Source organism: Choloepus didactylus, chromosome 8 (assembly GCF_015220235.1).
Source record: "Choloepus didactylus isolate mChoDid1 chromosome 8, mChoDid1.pri, whole genome shotgun sequence".
In the NCBI taxonomy this organism is placed as follows: Eukaryota; Metazoa; Chordata; class Mammalia; order Pilosa; family Megalonychidae; genus Choloepus; species Choloepus didactylus.
The window spans coordinates 128,908,050-128,927,256 of NC_051314.1; the positions used below are offsets into that span (position 1 = coordinate 128,908,050).

The following is a 19,207-nucleotide window of genomic DNA, read 5'->3' on the forward strand; positions in this document are numbered from 1 at the left end:
CCTTATGAGCCACAATAAATTTCAATCAGGAGTATGATGTAGACAAATAATAACTCTGGAGAAGTATAAAAATAATATATATTTGAATTTTTAAAACAAATGAATAAACCATGGATTGAATAAAAAAGAATGGAGAAATGACATCTACTTTCAGAGTCTCTCCCACAAAATATGAAAGTGGACTGATTTCCAAGCGTTCTTCATCTTCGAGTCCTGGGATACACAGGCAGCTTTCAGATCTTGGAAACAATTGGTGACAATTGTGACGATGATATAATTAGTACATGGTTAGGGAGCCAACTTGGGCAATATCTAGGTTGTTCTGATGCCAATTCTGTTTCTATAACATCCTCCCTCTATAGTGCGTGGATCTAAAGTTCTTCCTTCTTTTTTGGGAAGAATTAGGCTACGAGTGTGGGGGTTGTTGGTTCATTGCCATGTGAGTGCAGTAGTTCCTTGCCCAGAAAGATCAAGAATCTTTAAAAAGACAAGTATTTGTGTGCTTGGCTCTCCTGTAGGGAGAAGATTCTAATACCTTCCAAGGGGCTTTCTAAAGAAGTCCCTAGAAAATAGGTTTTCACAGACCTGAGATGAAGATGCATGGTTTATTTATCAGGCTGCTTAGCAGCTTCCAAGCCCTCTTCAATAAATTACTTCACCTTCTGGACTTAAGACCTAAAAGATTTACATCTAAGTCCCAAAATGAAAATTGGAATTTAAATTGGGGCACATGAGCATCCTCTCCCTCACCCTGACACACACAAGCACGCGGATTTGTCGAGAGGAGATGGAACCAGGAGTTTGGGCAAGTGGCTTCCGGCCCCAGCCCTGCCTCCAGGAGGTCCCATCCTGGGGCCGCTCTGTCCCTGAGCCTGTGCCTAAGACATGGTCCCATCTTTGGGACAGTCCAGGCCAAATCTGTGCCCACCTAGAAGAGGAGGGGTTGGACATCAGTGCTTCTTAACTTTTTATGGGGGGAGGGTCATAAACCCCTTTGGGAGATCTGATTAAATGGAACCCCGGTGTATAAATAGTAAAATTTTTCCCTATAATTTCAGGGGCTCCACACTAACACTCTGTTGAAGAAAGCTTACTGCTAAACCATGGAGTCCTGCTCTAGAGATGAGACAGGCACTGTTTTGAAAGCAAATGAGAAATTGTATAATTCCTCCTCTCTGGGAAAAAAGATGAGTTTTGTGTCATTCAGTTTTTTTTTTTCAATTCCTGCCACCTGGAGGGGAGTAACTGTGCTTTTCTGGTTCCCAGTGAGCAAGTTGGGAATGTACTTGAACACAAAGTTATGTATGCCATAACGAAGCCTTCTGCTCTAAGAGCCCCTCCTTGCACCCCAAAGCACACTGTCCTCCAGACTGTGTATCCCTGCCAGAGCCACAGCATACAAATGACGGTCTCCCTTTCTTTGATGGGGGCTGCTGTTGGGGGGAGGCAGAGGAGAGGGCTGAGCTTTCAAACAATACTTATTACACTCGGCACAGGCTTTTTTTTTTTTAATTCAGTTTTATTGAGATATAGTCACGTACCATACAGTCATCCACAGTGTACAATCAGCTGTTCACAGTACCATCATATAGTTGTGCATTCATCACCCCAATCTATTTTTTTTTTCATTTTAATTGAGATTGTTCAGATACCATACAACTATCCAAAGATCCAAAGTGTACAATCACTTGCCCCTGGGTACCCTCATACAGCTGTGCATCCATCACACTTAATTTTTGTTCAATTTTTAGAAACTTTTCATTACTCCAGACAAGAAATAAAGTGAAAGATGAAAAAAGAAAAAAGAAAAGGAAACTCTAAACCTCCCCTATCCCTAACCAACCCCCCTCAATTGTTGACTCCTAGTATTGATATAGTACGTTTGTTACTATTTATGAAAAAATGTTGAAATACTACTAACTGTAGTATATAGTTTGTAATAGGTATATAGTTCTTCCCTATTTGCCCCTCTATTATTAACTTCTAATTGTATTGTCATACGTTTGTTCTGGTTCATGAAGTGATTTCTAGTATTTGTACAGTTGATCATGGACATTGCCCACCATAGGATTCAGTTTCATACATTTCCATCTTTTGACCTCCAGCTTTCCTTCTGGTGACATATATGACTCTGAGCTTCCCCTTTCCACCTCATTCACACACCATTCGGCGCTGTTAGTTATTCTCACATCTTGCTACCAACACCCCTGTTCATTTCCAAACATTTAAGTTCATCCTAATTGAACATTCTGCTCATACTAAGCAACAGCATCTACATTTCTTCCACAAGGCAGGAGGGAGAGTCAAAGAAGGTAGAGAGGCAAAAGAAAGAGGAAACAAAAAAATGACAGCTAGGAAGCAGAAAAAGGAAAAATAACCTTAAATCAAAGTAGAATAAAGAATCAGACAATACCACCAATGTCAAGTGTCTAACATGCCTCCCCTATTCCCCTCTCTTATCTGCATTCACCTTGGTATATCACCTTTGTTACATTAAAGGAAGCATAATACAATGATTCTATTAGTTACAGTCTCTAGTTTATGCTGATTGCATCCCTCCCCCAATGCCTCCCCATTTTTAACACCTTGCAACATTGACATTTGCTTGTTCTCCCTCATAAAAGAACATATTTGTACATTTTATCACAATTCTTGAATACTCTAGATTTCACCAAGTTACATAGTCCCAGTCGTTATCTTTCCTCCTTTCTTGTGGTGTCTCCATGCTCCCCATCTTCCTCTCTCAACCGTATTCATAGTTACCTTTGTTCAGTGTACTTACATTGTTGTGCTACCATCTCCCAAAATTGTGTTCCAAACCACACACTCCTGTCTTCTATCACCCTGTAGTGCTCCTGTTAGTATTTCCTGTAGGGCAGGTGTCTTGTTCACAAAGTCTCTCATTGTCTGTTTGTCAGAAAATATTTTGAGCTCTCCCTCATATTTGAAGGACAGCTTTGCTGGATACAGGATTCTTGGTTGGTAGTTTTTCTCTTTCAGTATCTTAAATATATCACACCACTTCCTTCTTGCCTCCATGGTTTCTGCTGAGAGATCCGCACATAGTCTTATTAAGCTTCCTTTGTATGTAATGGATCGCTTTTCTCTTGCTGCTTTCAGGATTCTCTCTTTGTCTTTGACATTTGATAATCTGATTATTAAGTGTCTTGGCGTAGGCCTCTTCATATCTCTTCTGTTTGGAGTACGCTGTGCTTCTTGGATCTGTAATTTTATGTCTTTCATAAGAGATGGGAAATTTTCATTAATTATTTCCTCTATTATTGCTTCTGCCCCCTTTCCCTTCTCTTCTCCTTCTGGAACACCAATGATACGTACATTATTGTACTTTGTTTCATCCTTGAGTTCCCGGAGACGTTGCTCATATTTTTTCATTCTTTTCTCCATCTGCTCCTTTGCATGTAGGCTTTCAGGTGTTTTGTTCTCCAGTTCCTGAGTGTTTTCTTCTGCCTCTTGAGATCTGCTGTTGTATGCTTCCACTGTGTCTTTCATCTCTTGTGTTGTGCCTTTCATTTCCATAGATTCTACTAGTAGGTTTTTTGAACTTTTGATTTCTGCCGTATACATGTCCAGTGCTTCCTTTACAGCCTCTATCTCTTTTGCAATATCTTCTCTAAACTTTTTTAACTGATTTAGCATTAGTTGTTTAAATTCCTGTATCTCAGTTGAAGTGTACGTTTGTTCCTTTGACTGGGCCATAACTTTGTTTTTCTTAGTGTAGGTTGTAATTTTCTGTTGTCTAGGCATGGTTTCCTTGGTTATCCAAATCAGGTTTTCCCAGACCAGAACAGGCTCAGGTCCCAGAGGGAAGAAATATTCAGTATCTGGTTTCCCTGCGGGTGTGTCTTAGAAAATTGCTCCACCCTTTGATGCCTCGGGTCACTGTGCTTTTCTGCCCAGCAGGTGACGCCTGTTAGCCTATAATTCTTGACTGGTGTGAGGAGGTATGGCCATGTTCCCCCAGGCTCTGGGGTCTGGTTCTGAATGGGAAGGGCCCCACCCCTTTCCTCTTAGAGAAGACAGACCCCTCAGGTGGAGGTCATTAGCATTTCAATGGTCTCCCTCTCTGCTTGTGGTGTCTCCACCCTTCCCAGAGTCACAGCCCTGGAAACTGAAAATGACTGGGGCTTTCTCCACTGAGCCAAAAAAGAAACAGATAGTCCCCTTCAGAACCAGTCCAAGGCGACCCTCCGGCTCTCCCAGGTCAGTCGTCACCCAAAGCCTCTGTCTGTGTTTTGGGGCTGCGTACCTGTAGTGAGCAGTTCACACTTGCTACTTAAACCCCCAGTTGGAGCTCAGCTGAGCTGTATTCACTTGCTGGGCGAGAGCTTCTCTCTGGCACCATGAGGCTCTGCAGCTCGGGCTATGGGGGAGGGGTCTCCCGACCTGGTTCCGCAGGTTTTACTTACAGATTTTATGCTGTGTTCTTGGGCATTCCTCCCAATTCAGGTTGGTGTATGATGAGTGGATGATCTCATTTGTCCCCCCGCAGTTATTCTGGATTATTTACTAGTTGTTTCTGGTTTTTTGTAGTTGTTCCAGGGGGACTACTTAGCTTCCACTCCTCTCTATGCCGCCATCTTGCCCTGCCTCCTCCACCCCAATCTATTTTTGAACATTTTCCTTATATCAGAAAGAATCAGCATAAGAGTAAAAAATAAAAATAAAGAACACCCAAATCATCCCCCCCATCCCACCCTATTTTTCATTTAGTTTTTGTTCCCATTTATCTACTCATCCATCCATACACTGGATAAAGGGAGTCAGCACAGGCTTTTACCAGACCTCAGGGACCCCTGCCTCTTATCTACATCAGGCAGAAGAAGAAACAGGCTCTGGAAGCTCAGATGACCTACGCAGGGTCACACAGCCAAGAAAGGCGACATCTATGTATGTGGCAGCCCATCCCCCACCCAAAACGCAGACAGCCAGGTTCACGTTCATGTCACCCCCTCCCTCCTCCTAGCACTGGGAGTGATAGCAGGGACAAAAGCTGCCCTCCCGCCTGCACTCAGGCTGCAGAGAACCCCTTCCCTGAAGCTCATGGGCATCCTCTGCAGGCTCCAGCCAGCACTCAGAGGTTGGCAGGTTGGGCAAACACCTGCAGGCTAGAGAGGTGGCAGCTGGGGGTGGGCACTCAGCTTGGGACCCCCCCTGCAGGGGAGGGAGCAGCAGTGTTGTTGGGCCCGTTATACCTTAGGTCCTGGGGCTCCTGAGTCAAGGCTGGTGAGCGCTCTCCATTCAGATTAGGTCTGAAACTGGGGGCCATTGTTGATTTAGGGCCTGGAGTGCCTCCCGTGTCCCTCTAAGACTGTTTCAGGGAACCGTGTCCTACCCCTGCTTCCCTTCACACATATGCATCTGCCCCTAAGGACAGAAGCACCCTGTGGACCACCAAGTTATATCTGGGTCCTAACTCCAAGATTGGGGGGCTCTCTGGGCCCTGAGTGTCTCCTGCTTCTTCCTAGCAGTCTTGGGGAATGTGGATTCTCAGGAACTAGCTCCTCAGCTCTCAGGGACACCGTTCCCCAGCCTTCAGGCCTTCGAGATTTTCTGCAAGGCACTAGAACTGCCTATTGGCTGGGCCACCCACAGGGGATGACAGGGTGACAGAAAACCTGCTTCAGATGCTTCTGTTCTAACTGTGTTCCTGGGAGGGGAGGAGCAGAACCAACTGGAGAGGGCACCACCAGCCGGCCTCTTCATCTGGGCCTGTCTGTAGCTGCTGGAATGATTTGCCTTGTCTTAGTCACATGGGCTCAGATCCCGAGGCCAGGGACAGTTTCCAGTGAGCCCATCCAGGCTCAGTGTCCCTGGACCGAGTACGGGGTCTGGAAATTCGTTGTCATCAGCGTGAGTCCAAAGGTGCTGGGGCTGCCTGGGGGAGATGGAAGGGCACTGGGGCCAGTCCTCATTCCCCAGTGTCCATGGCCCCAGGCAGAAGGCCAGACCAGGGCTCAACTGTGCCAGAAGCTTCCTCCATCCTCAACTAGGAGCTGGCCCTGATCAGGGAAATCCAAGGCAATGACAGAAACCGGAAAACAGGTCCAATCCCATAGAAAGGCCTGGAGGGGACCCATCGAGGACACGCTCCCTGGAGGCCACACCAGGACCCTGGAGAGAGCATCTGCCGGACTCCAAAGCCAGGGAAGGGGCTGGGGAGGCTCCTCCAGAGCTGCAGAGGGAGTGGATAAAATGGTGCATTGTTATTTCAGGCAGACCTGGAGTGGAGAGCTGAGGGTCCTCAAATAAGCTTCTTCATCTGTGAAATGGGGGTCCTGAGAGTGCCTTCCTCTTAGTAATTGTGAGAACCACTCATACACTGTCATTATTGTACTCGTCCATCTGCGCAAGAACCAGTGAGCTGTAGCCTGGAGAGGACAGAAATAGCAGTTTCCATTTGCCCCTGGTGGGGCTGGGCCCACTTGCCAGTGGCAGACGCTATATTCAAAAATATGGGGTGCATTTGGGGCCAGGTCAGAGTCTATAAAGTGAACTCAGAGGTCACTTTCAGTTCTGAACCTGCACTGCAGATCTGTGATATAGTTCCAGACTGTCCCTGCTCGTTTCCACCATGGTCAGATGTGCAATTGAGGCTTAAAAAGCTGATGCCTGAATGTTATTCTCACAGTGTGCCAGAGCTCTCTAGAGACCTGGGTGTCTTTGTGACTCCAGCTTTCAGGTAGGAGTGTATATTAGTTTTCTGGCTGCTAAAACAAATACCATACAATGGGTTGGCTTAAACAAGGGAGATTTATTGGCTCAAGGTTTTGAGGCTAGAAGTCCAAAATTGAGCTGTAGGCAAGGTGATGCTTTCTTTCTCCTAGAAGACTGTGGTGATCTGGGGCTGGCTGCTTGTGATGTTTGGTCCTTGGATTTTCTATCACATAGCAATACACAAGGTGAGGCATCTTCGTTCCCTTCCAGGTTCCGTTGACTTGCTGTTTCTGGCTGCTCCCTGTATCTTCTCTATCTGGATTTCTTCCTGTTCATAATCTGGATTGAAGCCCAACCAGATTCACTTGGGCCACATCTGAACTGAAGTAGCATCTTCAAGAGATCCAATATACAATAGGTCCACACCCACAGGATCAGGGGTTGGGACCTGATGGTGCCTTTTGTGGGGGGCTCGATTCAATCTCCAACAGAGGTGGAGGAGATAGTGATCAAGGGAACTTGGAATGGGGGGGTGGGATACTTAATCCATCCCTTCAACCAGAGATACTACACTTTATCTGGTTTATATTTTAGGGTTCTACGTAAGGTTTTGTTGAAAAGAAAAATCTGCTAGAACCCCAAGTTTTTCTTTATGCAGATGAAGAAACTGAGGCACAAAGAAGGACCATGACTTGTCCAAGGTACTGGCAAGGAGAAAGAGAAATTCTGAACCTAGAACCCTGAATGTAGACCCATCCTCCTGCCCTGCCCACTGTGTACTAACTCTATAAACACACACCACGTCCGCCTTGGCAATTCCCCTTTCGTTGGGAGTCATGGGAACGGAGCACTACCCTCAGCACCTGTCCCTCTCTGGGGTTCCAGAAGTACACACTCCCCGCCACCGAGTCCCCCTGATGCCAAGTCCCAGTCTTTGCGTGGGGGTGATGAGCAAGCATCTCTGCCTGCCCGGACCTCGTACATGCGCCTCCGCATGGGTGAGCAAAGAACAGGCCTTTCTGGGTGGAGATCATAGATCCCTTCTTTGGAGAAGATGGGGGAAATTACAATACAGACCCATCTCTGAGTGTGGGAAAAATTATAGACTGTACTCTTCACAATAATTCAGCTGGCTTGGGTGGGAGTAGTAAGTGGATTAGGTAGTGCATTTTTCTTTTTTTATGTCAAAATTTAAAATCTGTGCTCTTCATTCAGAGAAGCAGTGATCTTCCCATGGGTTTAGGGTTTAGGCCTCCTCTGCTCCTCTAGCTGGGTCTGCCCATGCCATAGACAGCCTGGGCCAGAGCTAGGCTGGGCCAGATGACATTTCTGCAGGCCATGCTCTGCCTTGGACCTCAACTGTCCCAGACCATACAGGAAATCAATCAAACACACACCTGCTTCACCCTTCAGATAACAGAGCTCCTCGGGTATCACTGGAATTCATTTAAATGGATGCTCATTCCCCAGTCCCAGACTCTGGCTTTTAAGCTGCTAAACCATTTGGGTTTATTTAATTTAGCCTCATAAGTGAAGATTCTGAATCTCTCATTCCTGAATCAGAAAATCCAATGATTCCCCATTGCTTACAAAATAAAGCCCAAAATCCTGAGTCTGGTATATACCTGCTTTATCTCCTTCTTTGTCTAATTCCTGCTTATCCTTTAAGACTCTTGTCTATAGTTCCCTCTTCGGTTCCCTCCTCTGTACACATTTTTCTCCCTGAACTTCAAACACTGTGTTAAAGCAATATTTGTGTGTCTGCCTCCCCAGCTGGGAGCTCTTTGCGGTCAGGGACTGTTTTATTCGTTTTTTCTTTTTTCTTTTTTCTTTTCTTTTCTTTTTTCTTTTCTCTTCTCTTCTCTTCATCCTTTTTGTTTTTAGTCTCCATCACCTAGAACGTTGCATGCCAGGTACTGAGCACTTGAATGTTCAATGAGTTAATAGATTAATGAAGTAGTTACTCTCAGAGGGAAAACAGAAACATGAATAGCCAAACAGACTTCTGCAAAGATACCTGAGGACAGGGACCCAAATTAGGGCAGGCACAGCGAGAGGAGTGGATGTGTAGATTCATGAGATGTTCATTAGGAGAGATGCAGAAGGGGACGTCGTGGGAGAGTATTAAATGTTGGGGTGGGAAGTGGAGACACAGAAAGAAGTGAGCATTGAACATCCTTCTGAGGTTCTGTGCTGGGCAGGTGGCTGGAGGTTGGGTCACTCTCTGGGATTGGGAATACAGGATAGATGGGTTAGCAACGGAAGATACGGGCTTGGCTTGGATGTGTTGAGTATTAGGGGCCCATGGCCATGGAAGTGAGCCTAGAGCTCAGAGGGCTTTTGAGAGTCATGAACTTGTTAGTAATAGATGCAGTTGGACATGAGTAAGGTTGGTGAGGGAAAGACAAGAAGCCAAGCACAAAGAACATTCCCCACTTTACTCAGGAGGGAATGCGAGCATTAGAGGAGTGAGCCAAGAAGAGGAACCAGCCAAGGAGACTAAGGAAGAGAGGACCAAGTTGGAGCCTTAGTGGTTGCAATGCTTGGGTCAAGGTGAACTGGAGCCACGGGAGAAGAATCTGGAGAGAGGAATGACACGAAACCAGCAGTGAAGGGAGAGCTTCAAGAGGAGGGTGTGATCGATGGTTTCAAACGCAGCAGAGGTGAAGTGGTTGAGGTTTGAAAAGCCACCTTTCGCTTTGGCAACAAGAGGTGACTTTGGGATGAGCAGAATGGTGACGGAGAAGTCCGACTGTGACAGGCTGCAGAATGACTGGCTGAGGAGGTGAAACTTCAGATCCTTGGCTGTGAAGAGAGGAGACCCATCTGACAATAACTTCAGAGGGGAACAGGATCCAGGGAAATGTGGGAGACTTGGGAAGCTGGTGGTTGGGGAAACATTATGCACAGTGATTAAATTAGCCTTTAGAATCTTACGCCTGAAATTGTATCCTGGCTCCATGCACTAGTCTGATAAAGGACTAATGTGCTGCTCTTAGAGCAGATTGTTTTCCTTTCTTTAGGAACGGGACATTATAAAAAGAAGATTCCGAATCCCAGAGACATGATTTAGTTAGAGAAAAGGCTAAGCTGCTGTATCAGAACCACAATAGGACCGCAGCTTAAAGAACAAAGCTGTTTATTTTTCTTGCATGTAACAGTCCAGGGAGGCAGCCTGATGGGTTCCATGCAGTCCCACAGGGTCCAGGTCCCCGCCATCTTGTTTCCTTCCATTCCCTAGGGCAGTCTGATGGTTAGGTTCATGTGTCAACTTGGCCAGGTGATGGTACACAGCTGTCTGGTCAAGCAAGCACTGGCCTAACCATTGCTGTGAGGATGTTTGTGGCTGGTTAATAAACCAACAGGCTGGTTTATTAAATCTTCAGTCAATTGGCTGCAGCTGTGACTGATGACATCAACAAAGGGTGTGTCTTCCACAATGAGAGAATGCAGTTGGCTGGATTTAATCCAATCAGTCAGTTGAAGGCTTTTAAGCGAGACAGATAGGGGACCTTCACTTCTTCTTAGGCTGACCAGCAAAGCATTTCCTGAGGAGTTCATCAAAGTTACCAGTTTGCTGCCTGAGGAGTTCATTGAACGTCTTCATTGGAGTTGCCAGTTTGCTGCCTGCCCTATGGAATTTGGACTCATGCATACCCACGGTTGCGTGAGAGTTTTATAAATCTTATATTCATAGATATCTCTTACTGATTCTGTTTCCCTAGAGAACCCTAACTAATACAGGTGGTCCCCAGACCAGCAGCGGCAGCATCAACTGGGAACTTGTCAGAAATGCAAATTCTCAGGCCCCTACCCCAGACCTACTGAATCAGAATCTTTGGGGGTGGGACCAAGCAAGCGGTGCTTTCAGGAATACCGGGTGATTCTAATGTACTCCAGAGTTTGAGAACCTTTGTCCTAAGGTGTTTCCCTTGATGCATGGTTGAAGCTGGATTTCAGGCACATCTGTGTTCTGACTCTTGGGAAGAGAAAATATTGTGGGGATGTGCAGGGGCAATGTTTTAAGGTCCAAAACTGGAAGTAGCACTTCCACTCATATTCCATTGGCAAGAACTGCTTTTACAGCCAGATTTAGCTGCTTGGCTGCCTAGGAAATGTAGTTGTTAGTTGGGGGGCCACATACCCAGCTGTACCTCCATTTGAATGGAAGAAGGAGGAAACAGCTTTTGGTAGACCCCTACCAATCTTGGCTACCTTATAAATGGAACTTAAAAAGTTTCAATGCAACCTCCCATACTCTGGAAGAAAGGGGAGGCTATCTACCTAAAGGTGGGAGGTAAGGCCTTTGTGTCTAAAAGGATCTGGGGGTTTTTTAGACAAGTGTATCAGCCCACAAATGTGTGCCTACCTTCTCTGGACTTGGACAACCCAGCCCTTGGAAACCCACCTTACCCGCTCACACACTATATGTTATCCAGTCCCTGCTTGGCAATTTCCCATAAAAGTCAGGATTTCACCCAGTTGGCCCCATCAGAAGAAGGGAACCCAGGCTTGGTAGGGAAGGATGCGTGGTAAGGAGGAGTGCTGGTTTAGTGGAAATGAGAGATGGAAGGAAAATAAGCAACTTGTTAAACGAGCAGCTGGCCTTTGCCAGGGCAGCTGGGTACAGCTGCATAGACTGTGCACTGCACAATTCCAAGGGTTACCACTCACATGGACTGTGACATGTAAAGCAACCCTGTATATGAGAATGTGGCCTCCTTGTCCATGTCTCATCCCCATGCCCCACTCCTCTGCTGAGTTCTCGGGCCTCACTGTGAGTGGATCACATCTGAAATCTCCCTCCCACTCTGAGATGCCTCTCAGGAGGTGTCTCAGTGCTCCAAGGACTAAGGCTGGGCAGAGAACTGGCTCTGGGTGGGGACAACTTTTCTTCCCTCCTCAAAACCTGCTGGGAGCCCAAATCTGAGTGGCCTTGGCTTTGATACCATCAGCACCAGGGTGCGGTGCTTGCATCCTCCAGTCACCTCATTTCCAAAATGGAGATGACGGCACCTGCCTCCCTGAGTTACTGACAATTAGCTGACAGCCCCAACCCAGAAGAAGCATCCTCCGGTATTTCCTGCCTGATGCTGCGGGGGGTCGGGGTTTCGGACCACCCGCCAGAGAGGACGGGAGAGACTCTGGGGTGCAGAGGTGGTTCCTCAGGGCCCTAAAACACCTGTGACCAGGACTAGGAAATCACACATTTCTGAAGCAGAGCCAGGATGACCTGCCTTCCTTGGACTAGGCATTTGTTTATCTAACGAGCTACTTTTGGATCCAATACACACGCACGCTCACTAACAGCTCCACCGCCCGTGATGCTGAGTGTTCCGAGGGAGGAGGAGGGGAAGGAAGCCACTTGTGCATATGAGGACCGACATCCCACCAGGGGTGGGTTCTAGGGGCTCGGGGCTTTCCCAGCCTCTGCTGCAGATCCATTTTTAAGGCCTGGGGTCAGGAGAAGGGGGCGGGCTGCACCTGCCCAAGCTGCCTCCTCCTGCTGGGTGTTTCTTCTGAGGATCACTCCTCCCGGAAGCCCCTGACTGTACTCATCAATGGAACAGACCTGGTCCCGCCTGTGCCTGGTTTGGATTGTTTCTGAAAGTATTTTCTACTTTAATGTACAATGGACGCAGGTCTGGAATTGAAAGATGAAGGAAGAGAGGACATTGAGGAGAGGACAGAGAAAGCTCTAGGTAGAAAAAATCAAGAGACTCTGCCTGGAAAGAGTGCAGGACTCTTTCAGAAGCTCTGTGGGGAGAGCTGGCTGGTGATGCCTGTACTAAAAAACCTCTGCTGAGAGGCATCCTGCACATCAGCACAGGCTCAGGCCGTAAAAGCAACGCCGTAAGTTTGGTTTCTCTCTTTCTCATTATCTTTGATTTAGGTGTCCAGGGGAACTGTGTGAGAGAATGAGTGGGGTGAAAAATATTTACATAACTCTTAAAGAGCTCATGGGCTCTTACAGGCTCTTTGGTTCACTTATCCATCCATCCATCCATCCAACAACTACTGACACCAGTGCATCAGGAGTTGTGTCAGGTTGTCAGGGTATAGAACTGAGCTCAGCTTTTAGCAAAGAATGTTACTTAAGGGTGTCAGTTTTCTAGGGCCACCATAACAAAGCACCAAGAACTAGATGGCTTAAAACAACAGTTCCGGAGGCTACAAGTCCAAAATCAAGGTGTCAGCAGGGCTGTGTTTCCTCTGAAGTCTGTAGGGGAGAATCTGTTCCTTGCCTCTCTCCTGGCTTCCGGCAGTGGCTTGCTGGCAACCCGTGGTGTTCCCTGCCTCAGTCATCACGAGGCCTCCTGCCCTCCTCCGTCTGCCTGTGTCCAAGTTTCCTCTTCTTACAAGCACAGTGGTCATAAGGGATTAAGGCCCCATCCTTCTCCAGTATAACCTCTTTTCACTCTCCTAATTCCACCTGTAGTGGCTGTTTCCAATAAGACCACATTCTGAGGCACTGGGGACTAGGACTTTGGCATATCTTTTGGGGGGACACAATTCAGTCCATAAAGAGGGACGTGTCTTGGGCTTAACTGATGGGGATCAGTGAGCCTGGGGTGTAAGAGCAGGAAGTTGGTGAAAGCCACGGAGCATGGTGGAGATGGGGGCAGAGGAGCCCTGGAGGCTCGAGGAGCAGTGAATATTGTTGAGAAGCTGCATAAAATCGTGGTGAAGAGCCAGGGTGAGCATATGACTTAATGTCCAAACTGGGACCATTTTTAAGTGGAAGGGAGTACCCCTAATAAGCATGCTTGTTACTAGGGGTACTTATTATAGGGGTACTTACTAACCCCTACTAAGTAAGACAATAGGGATAAACCAGTGTTGTCCCACATAAACTGGCATTCTGTGGGTGTGATGGTTTGAAGCTGTAGGTACTCAAGAAAGGATCATGTTCTTTTAGTCCATGTGTAGACCTATTGGAGGTGGCACCTTTTGTTTTTTAGAGACTATAAATCCTATATTCTTTTATTCAGTTAACAATTTCTTTAAGGTCTCTCTATATCTTTTTTTTCAGTGCAATTTTTTCGAGATATATTTACACAGCATAGAAACCATTCAAAGTATACAATCACTGGCTCACAGTATCATCACATAGTTGTGCATTTAGCCCCATGATCAAACCTAGAACATTTTCATTCCTCCAGAAAAGAAATAAAAAGAAAAAAAAAACCCTAATCCCCCCATATTCTTTATCTCCCCATATTACTGGCCCATAGTATTACTGTGGTACATTTGTTACTGTTGATGACAGAGTTTTAAAATATTACTGTTAACTATAGTCCACAGTTTGCAATAGGTACATTTTTTCCCAACTGCTCCTTTATTATTAATCCTTGTAATAGGGTAGAACATCTGCTCAAGTTCATGAAAGAACTTTTTTTATATTTGTACAGTTAATCACAGACATTGTCTACCACAAGATTCACTGTGTTATGTACATTCCCGTCTCACAGAGGAGGAAGCTGAGGTCTAAGAGGCCACCGGATTGCCCAGGGCCACTCTGCTATAGGTGTTGACAGCTGGGACTCATGCCAGATCTTCCGACTTGCTGGCTTATGCTGATTTGTTTTGTTTTCTGGTTCTTGGCATAAGTACTGGGGAAGTCCTCATTTTATGGGTCAGACCACAATTTAAAAAGAAAAAAAGAGGACCCAAGGGAAATATAGCAAAAGGTAAAGCCTGTCTGTAGGCAGAACCTTCAAAGACTCTTTGTATATGTGTAAAGGTAGAGAATAAGGAGAAAGCGAAGCCACTTGCCTAGAGATATGAGAGGTATCCTGACTGATACATATAATGCATGTTGGTACTTGCAAATGAAATAGAGAATAGTCATGCACTTAGGAAAATATGTCTCTCAGGGTATAAAGACTAAGAATTCTTGCTGCTAGGTTGTTCATTCAAGGCCCATCCACAGCACCATCCACGTGACTCTGTACTTAGCAATAGAACCTGAAGTTCTGTCTGAAAAAGTTGTCTGCATTCACTTACCTGCTCATGACAAATAAATAGCTATAGAAGAAAAAGCTAGTGGTTTCCCAGAGACCTGTTGCCCACTCAGCCCTTGGCTCACTGTAGCACTAGCAGCTGCCGAAGCCCCAACCCCAAAGCCAAGGAGCTAGAGGACCAGGGAGAAAAGTGGGGTTCCCCCCAGAGGATGCCCCAGGCAGCATGGCACCTTTGCAGTGACAGCATGGTGTTATTTCTGACCCAGGATCCTGCCAGGATCTGGGGCAACTCAGGCCGCAGCAGCAGTGCCCCAGCTGCTTCCCACAGCCCTCGACTGGGCTCTGTGCCAGGACAGACCCCTGTGGCTATCCCCTCCTCCTCATCCAACCCTGCCTCAACCTAAAGGAGCTGCAAGAAGCCAGTATTCGACCTGCCCAGAGAAAAGTAAAGCATCTGCACACTGCTATGCACATATCTGTGCCTCAGTTTCCTTTTCTGTAAAAGGGGGTAACATCCCATTGTGGAATTATTTTAAGTATTAAATTAATTAATATACATACTTCCCTTAACTCAGTGTCTAGCACATAGTTAGCATTTAATAAATATTTTATTATTATTTTTATATCAGCCAAGCAAAGCCTTGGTGGTTGTGGGCAGACACTGGCCTGGGAGCAGGAGACTAGGTCCTTTCCTGCTAGGAATCTGCAGGGTGACTTTGGCCGTATCAACTCCCATCCCTCCCTGGGGCTCGGCTTCCTCCGTTTGCAAATGAAGGAGCTGAGCTGAGTCATCGTTTGGCTCCTTCCCACTGCCCCATGTGGAGGGTCTGAGGAAGCCCCACTCTGCAGACTGCTTCACAAGGACGTGCAGTCACACTGTCCACCCCCCAGGGATGGGTCAGACAAGTGGAAATGAAATAAAAGGGAGACAAGGACAAAGACGGATGCAGCTGCCTGTGCGGGGGAGGAACCACGCTGCATGGGAACTGGAAACAGGTTTCATTAGAAGCTTAAATTAAGTTATAAATTAAATAAACCACTTAGACTGTTTTTTTTCCTTTCCTTCTGTTTTTGGCCATTGTGCAGACACAGCCTCTTGTTGGCCACAAACCCAGAGGTAGAAATCTGCACTTATTTTACTGGGGGGGTAGCAGCGCGGTGGGGTCTGGCTTTTGCCTAACAGATACACACTAGTGTTGCTTTGATTTTAGAATCACCAAGCTCCCCAGGCGCTCCCCCCACCCCACCCCTGGGTATGGGGTGCCCTCCCCTTCGTGAATGGAGAGTCAGGACACCCCCAACCTGGGCTTTTTAAAATGAAGCAGACAGGGAATAAGAAGCTGGTGAGGTCCCAGGAGCAGAGAGTGTGGGAAAAGAGGGGAAAGTCCGAACTAAGTGTGGCCCTAACCTGACTTTCCAGGCTTTTCTGCAGCCCGGCTGAAGAGGACCCCTTTCCCAGGCCCACCATACCCAGCCATACCTCCATGCCTTGCTCACATGCCTCTGCCCGAGCAGCCTGCCCTCTTTTGCTACCTGTGGAAAGCTGCCTGTCCTCAAGGATCTGATTAAATGCCCCTCTCCCCCAATCTGGCAGAATTAATAGCTCTTCCTTTGTGCTGCCAACAGGATTTGCCAACATCCTTCTTGAAGCCCTCTCCACATTTTGAAGTTATTCGTATCTGTGCCCTATTGTGAGCTCCTTAAAGGACTAAGTGGAGTGGCTCTATGTTCAGCTCCTGGCACATAGCAGGAACTCAGTACCTCTTGAGTGAGTGAAGGGTCTGGCTGACCCAGGGGCTCACAAAGCCAAGCATTTATGTGCAATTCATAAAATCAGCTCCAAAACACCCCCACTTCCTGCTGCCATCACCTTCAGAGGACTTGCTCTGCCCACCATCCAGATGCACAGTTGGGGTCCACTCTGACCCCAGGGGCTTCTCTGGCTGGAGCCTTGACCCGCTCACCAAGCATTCCAGGCACATCTGGCCAGCCAGCTGGACCCTTTCCTCATTTGTCTCTTCTTCTGTGCACTGAGACTCATTCACTTGGGGTGGGGGCAGTGGGAGAGACAGTAAACCCCAAGTTCTCAGAGTCCATGACATTATACACCCAGCCCTGATGAAAGTCCCCAAAATACATCACTTCACCATCAAGGCATCTGCGGTTGCTTTTCTGCGATGTCCTGTGGCTTGAGTCCTCTCTGGGCCATGGGTGGCCTGGGGGCCTGCTGGATGCCCCTGAATCCTGGCTTTGTTCTGCAGCCAGAACCCTGGCCTGGAGGAGATGGCACTCCGAGGCTGCATTCCCAAGCTGCCTGAGAAATCTTTGGCATCTCATCGGGCACTGTGTCCTGAATGCGGATTTTGTTGGAGAGGACACGGCCACCCTTGTGCACCACTCCTGCCCCAATTGGTGATGTCTGTTTCAGGCATGAAGGAGACATATTTCAGGGAGCATGGACTTTCTGAACCAGAAGTGGCCTTAAGGAACATTCGATTCAAAGCGCAGTCTCAGAGCAGCAGCCTCAGCTGCATCTGGGAGAAGGGGGACCAGGGCTGCCCAGGTTTAGCACAGCAAGTCTGGTATTCTGAGAAACTCCTCGGGCCCAGGCAAATCAGGTTGGTTCATCATCCTGCCCGAGAGCAAATTCTCAGGGGTCCCACCCCAAACCTAAGGAATCCAAAACCCTAGCAGTGGAGCCCAGCCATCCGGGTTCTCACAAGCCCTCCAGTGATTCTGATGCACAATCAAATTTGAGAGCCACTGCCCTACCCTGTGGGTGGGAAAGCAAACACCCAGGAAAGGACAGACTTGCCTCAGCAGCACAGCCTCGTCAACAAGCTCAGAGCAGGTTTTGCAAAGAAAGTTGAAATCAGCCTGTTTAGAAACAAACAAACAAAAAACCCACAAAGGTATTGAGAAATGAATTGCTGTAGTCATTGGGCACTGGGATGGCTGTGGAGGTCAGGGAAGAGAAGGGGAGGTGGGGGGGGGTGTCCCTCGAGCCTCGGAGCGAGTAAATAAGCAGAAAGGAGAAGGAATTTCAGATTCAGGGCCCAGCATGAGTAGAAGCCGGGAGGGAGGGTTCCTACAGGTCTTTTAGGAGGCCAGAGAGGACAGGAGCTTGGCCCAAGCCAGCCTCAGGAAGGGACAGACACCTCTTCTTTGTCCTGACTTGTGACAGGTTGACTGCCACCCTGGGGGAGTGTCTCTGCCTTGCCTGCCCCCCATTGTCTAATCTTGTCCCTCAGGGCCACTTCCAATCAGTTCAGGAAGTCTAACTCCCGACTCCTATGGACAGAAATAAAATCCAACTAGGAAGGTCAGCCTCTTGGCCAGAAATCATAAGACACTCCTCAAAGCTCAGAGAAATGATTTGGGGGATTATCCAAGTTTCCTCCATTCCCTGGCAAGGGAAGATAAGACCAGTTTTAAAAGCATGTGTTTGCTGTTCTCCTCTCTAGGGGCTGCTGAACTCTAAGTACCCCCTCTCGCCTGCCTGGTGTATCAGTCTAACCGAAGTGAGCTAGGGACTGGAGAAAACTGGGGTGCATCAAGGTCCTAGAGAGGGGGAGTATGGTAGGGCAGCTGTTTGTCTTCCAGGTCCCTGAGATGGACATCTGGAAGCATCTGGGGAGATGAGCTAGGAGTGGTTGCTTTAAGGGGCTAGAAACAGAGGCACTTCTGATTTGCTTTACCTTCCCTCAACCAGTCCTGTTTCACTGGATGCAGGAGAGTTAAGTTCATGGACTCTGGAATCTTTCCCAATGAAATAAGCATGCCCAAGCCTCCCTTCTTTAAAAAACAAACACCCTGCTTCACCGTTGCTTCTAGGGGCTGCTCTAGGCTCCTCCTTTGGAAACGAAATCTTCCTCCGGGTCTCCAGTTCCTCCCCTTCTCAAGCATCACTAACCCACCGCGTCCACCCCTGAGGCGACGCCAGCAAGGTGAGCCTTGTTAGTCCTCCGCTGAGGGGGTTCTAACTGCAGCACGTGGAGCGGAGGACCACCCCTCTTGCTTGGCTTCTGGGACCCCGTGCTCTCCTGGGTCTCCTCGCACCCACCTCCCCGCATGGCAGTTTCCCACATGACATCCTCTTCCTCTGCTCCCTCCTGAGATGCTAGGGCTCTTCCAGGGTCGGCCCTCTGCTGCCTCTTTGCACGCACTGCCTGCCTGATGTGACCTCCGTCCATGCCAGTCAGGTGTCTGTCCCCTGCTGTGCATCCCCCACTGCCACCGGCCCGGTTCAGACCTCGGCATCTCTTTCTTGAACTTCACCACCAACTTTCTGACTGGTCTGCAGCACCCAGTCAACCCCATCCCTTTTCTGCCCCTGCAGACATTCCATGCAGCCAGAAGGCTCTTTCTGAAACACAAGTCTCATAACAGAACTTCCCTGCTGAACACTCCGTGGTTCTGCATCACTTTGGATTCATGTGGGGGTCCCTCTTGATCTGGCCCCTGCTGAACTCTATGCCTGCCCCTCCCATCCCCCTCCATTCCCAGTTGGCACCAGGGGTCCTCAAAGTAGCTTCTCAAGACAATCCATTGGGGTTCAGGAAGAACTT

The 19,207-nt window shown here is 47.8% G+C and overlaps 1 protein-coding gene across 1 annotated transcript in view; it reads right to left on the minus strand.

Annotated features, from left to right (window-relative positions):
- The window catches only part of LOC119542932 (translation initiation factor IF-2-like), an 80,651-nt gene extending 61,819 nt beyond the window's left edge, over nt 1-18,832 (minus strand). The window contains exon 1 of the mRNA XM_037847510.1: nt 18,557-18,832. Within this exon, the coding sequence (XP_037703438.1) occupies nt 18,557-18,832 (276 nt within the window). The remainder of the gene's footprint in view (nt 1-18,556) is intronic.
- Between the last annotated feature and the right edge of the window lie 375 nt (nt 18,833-19,207).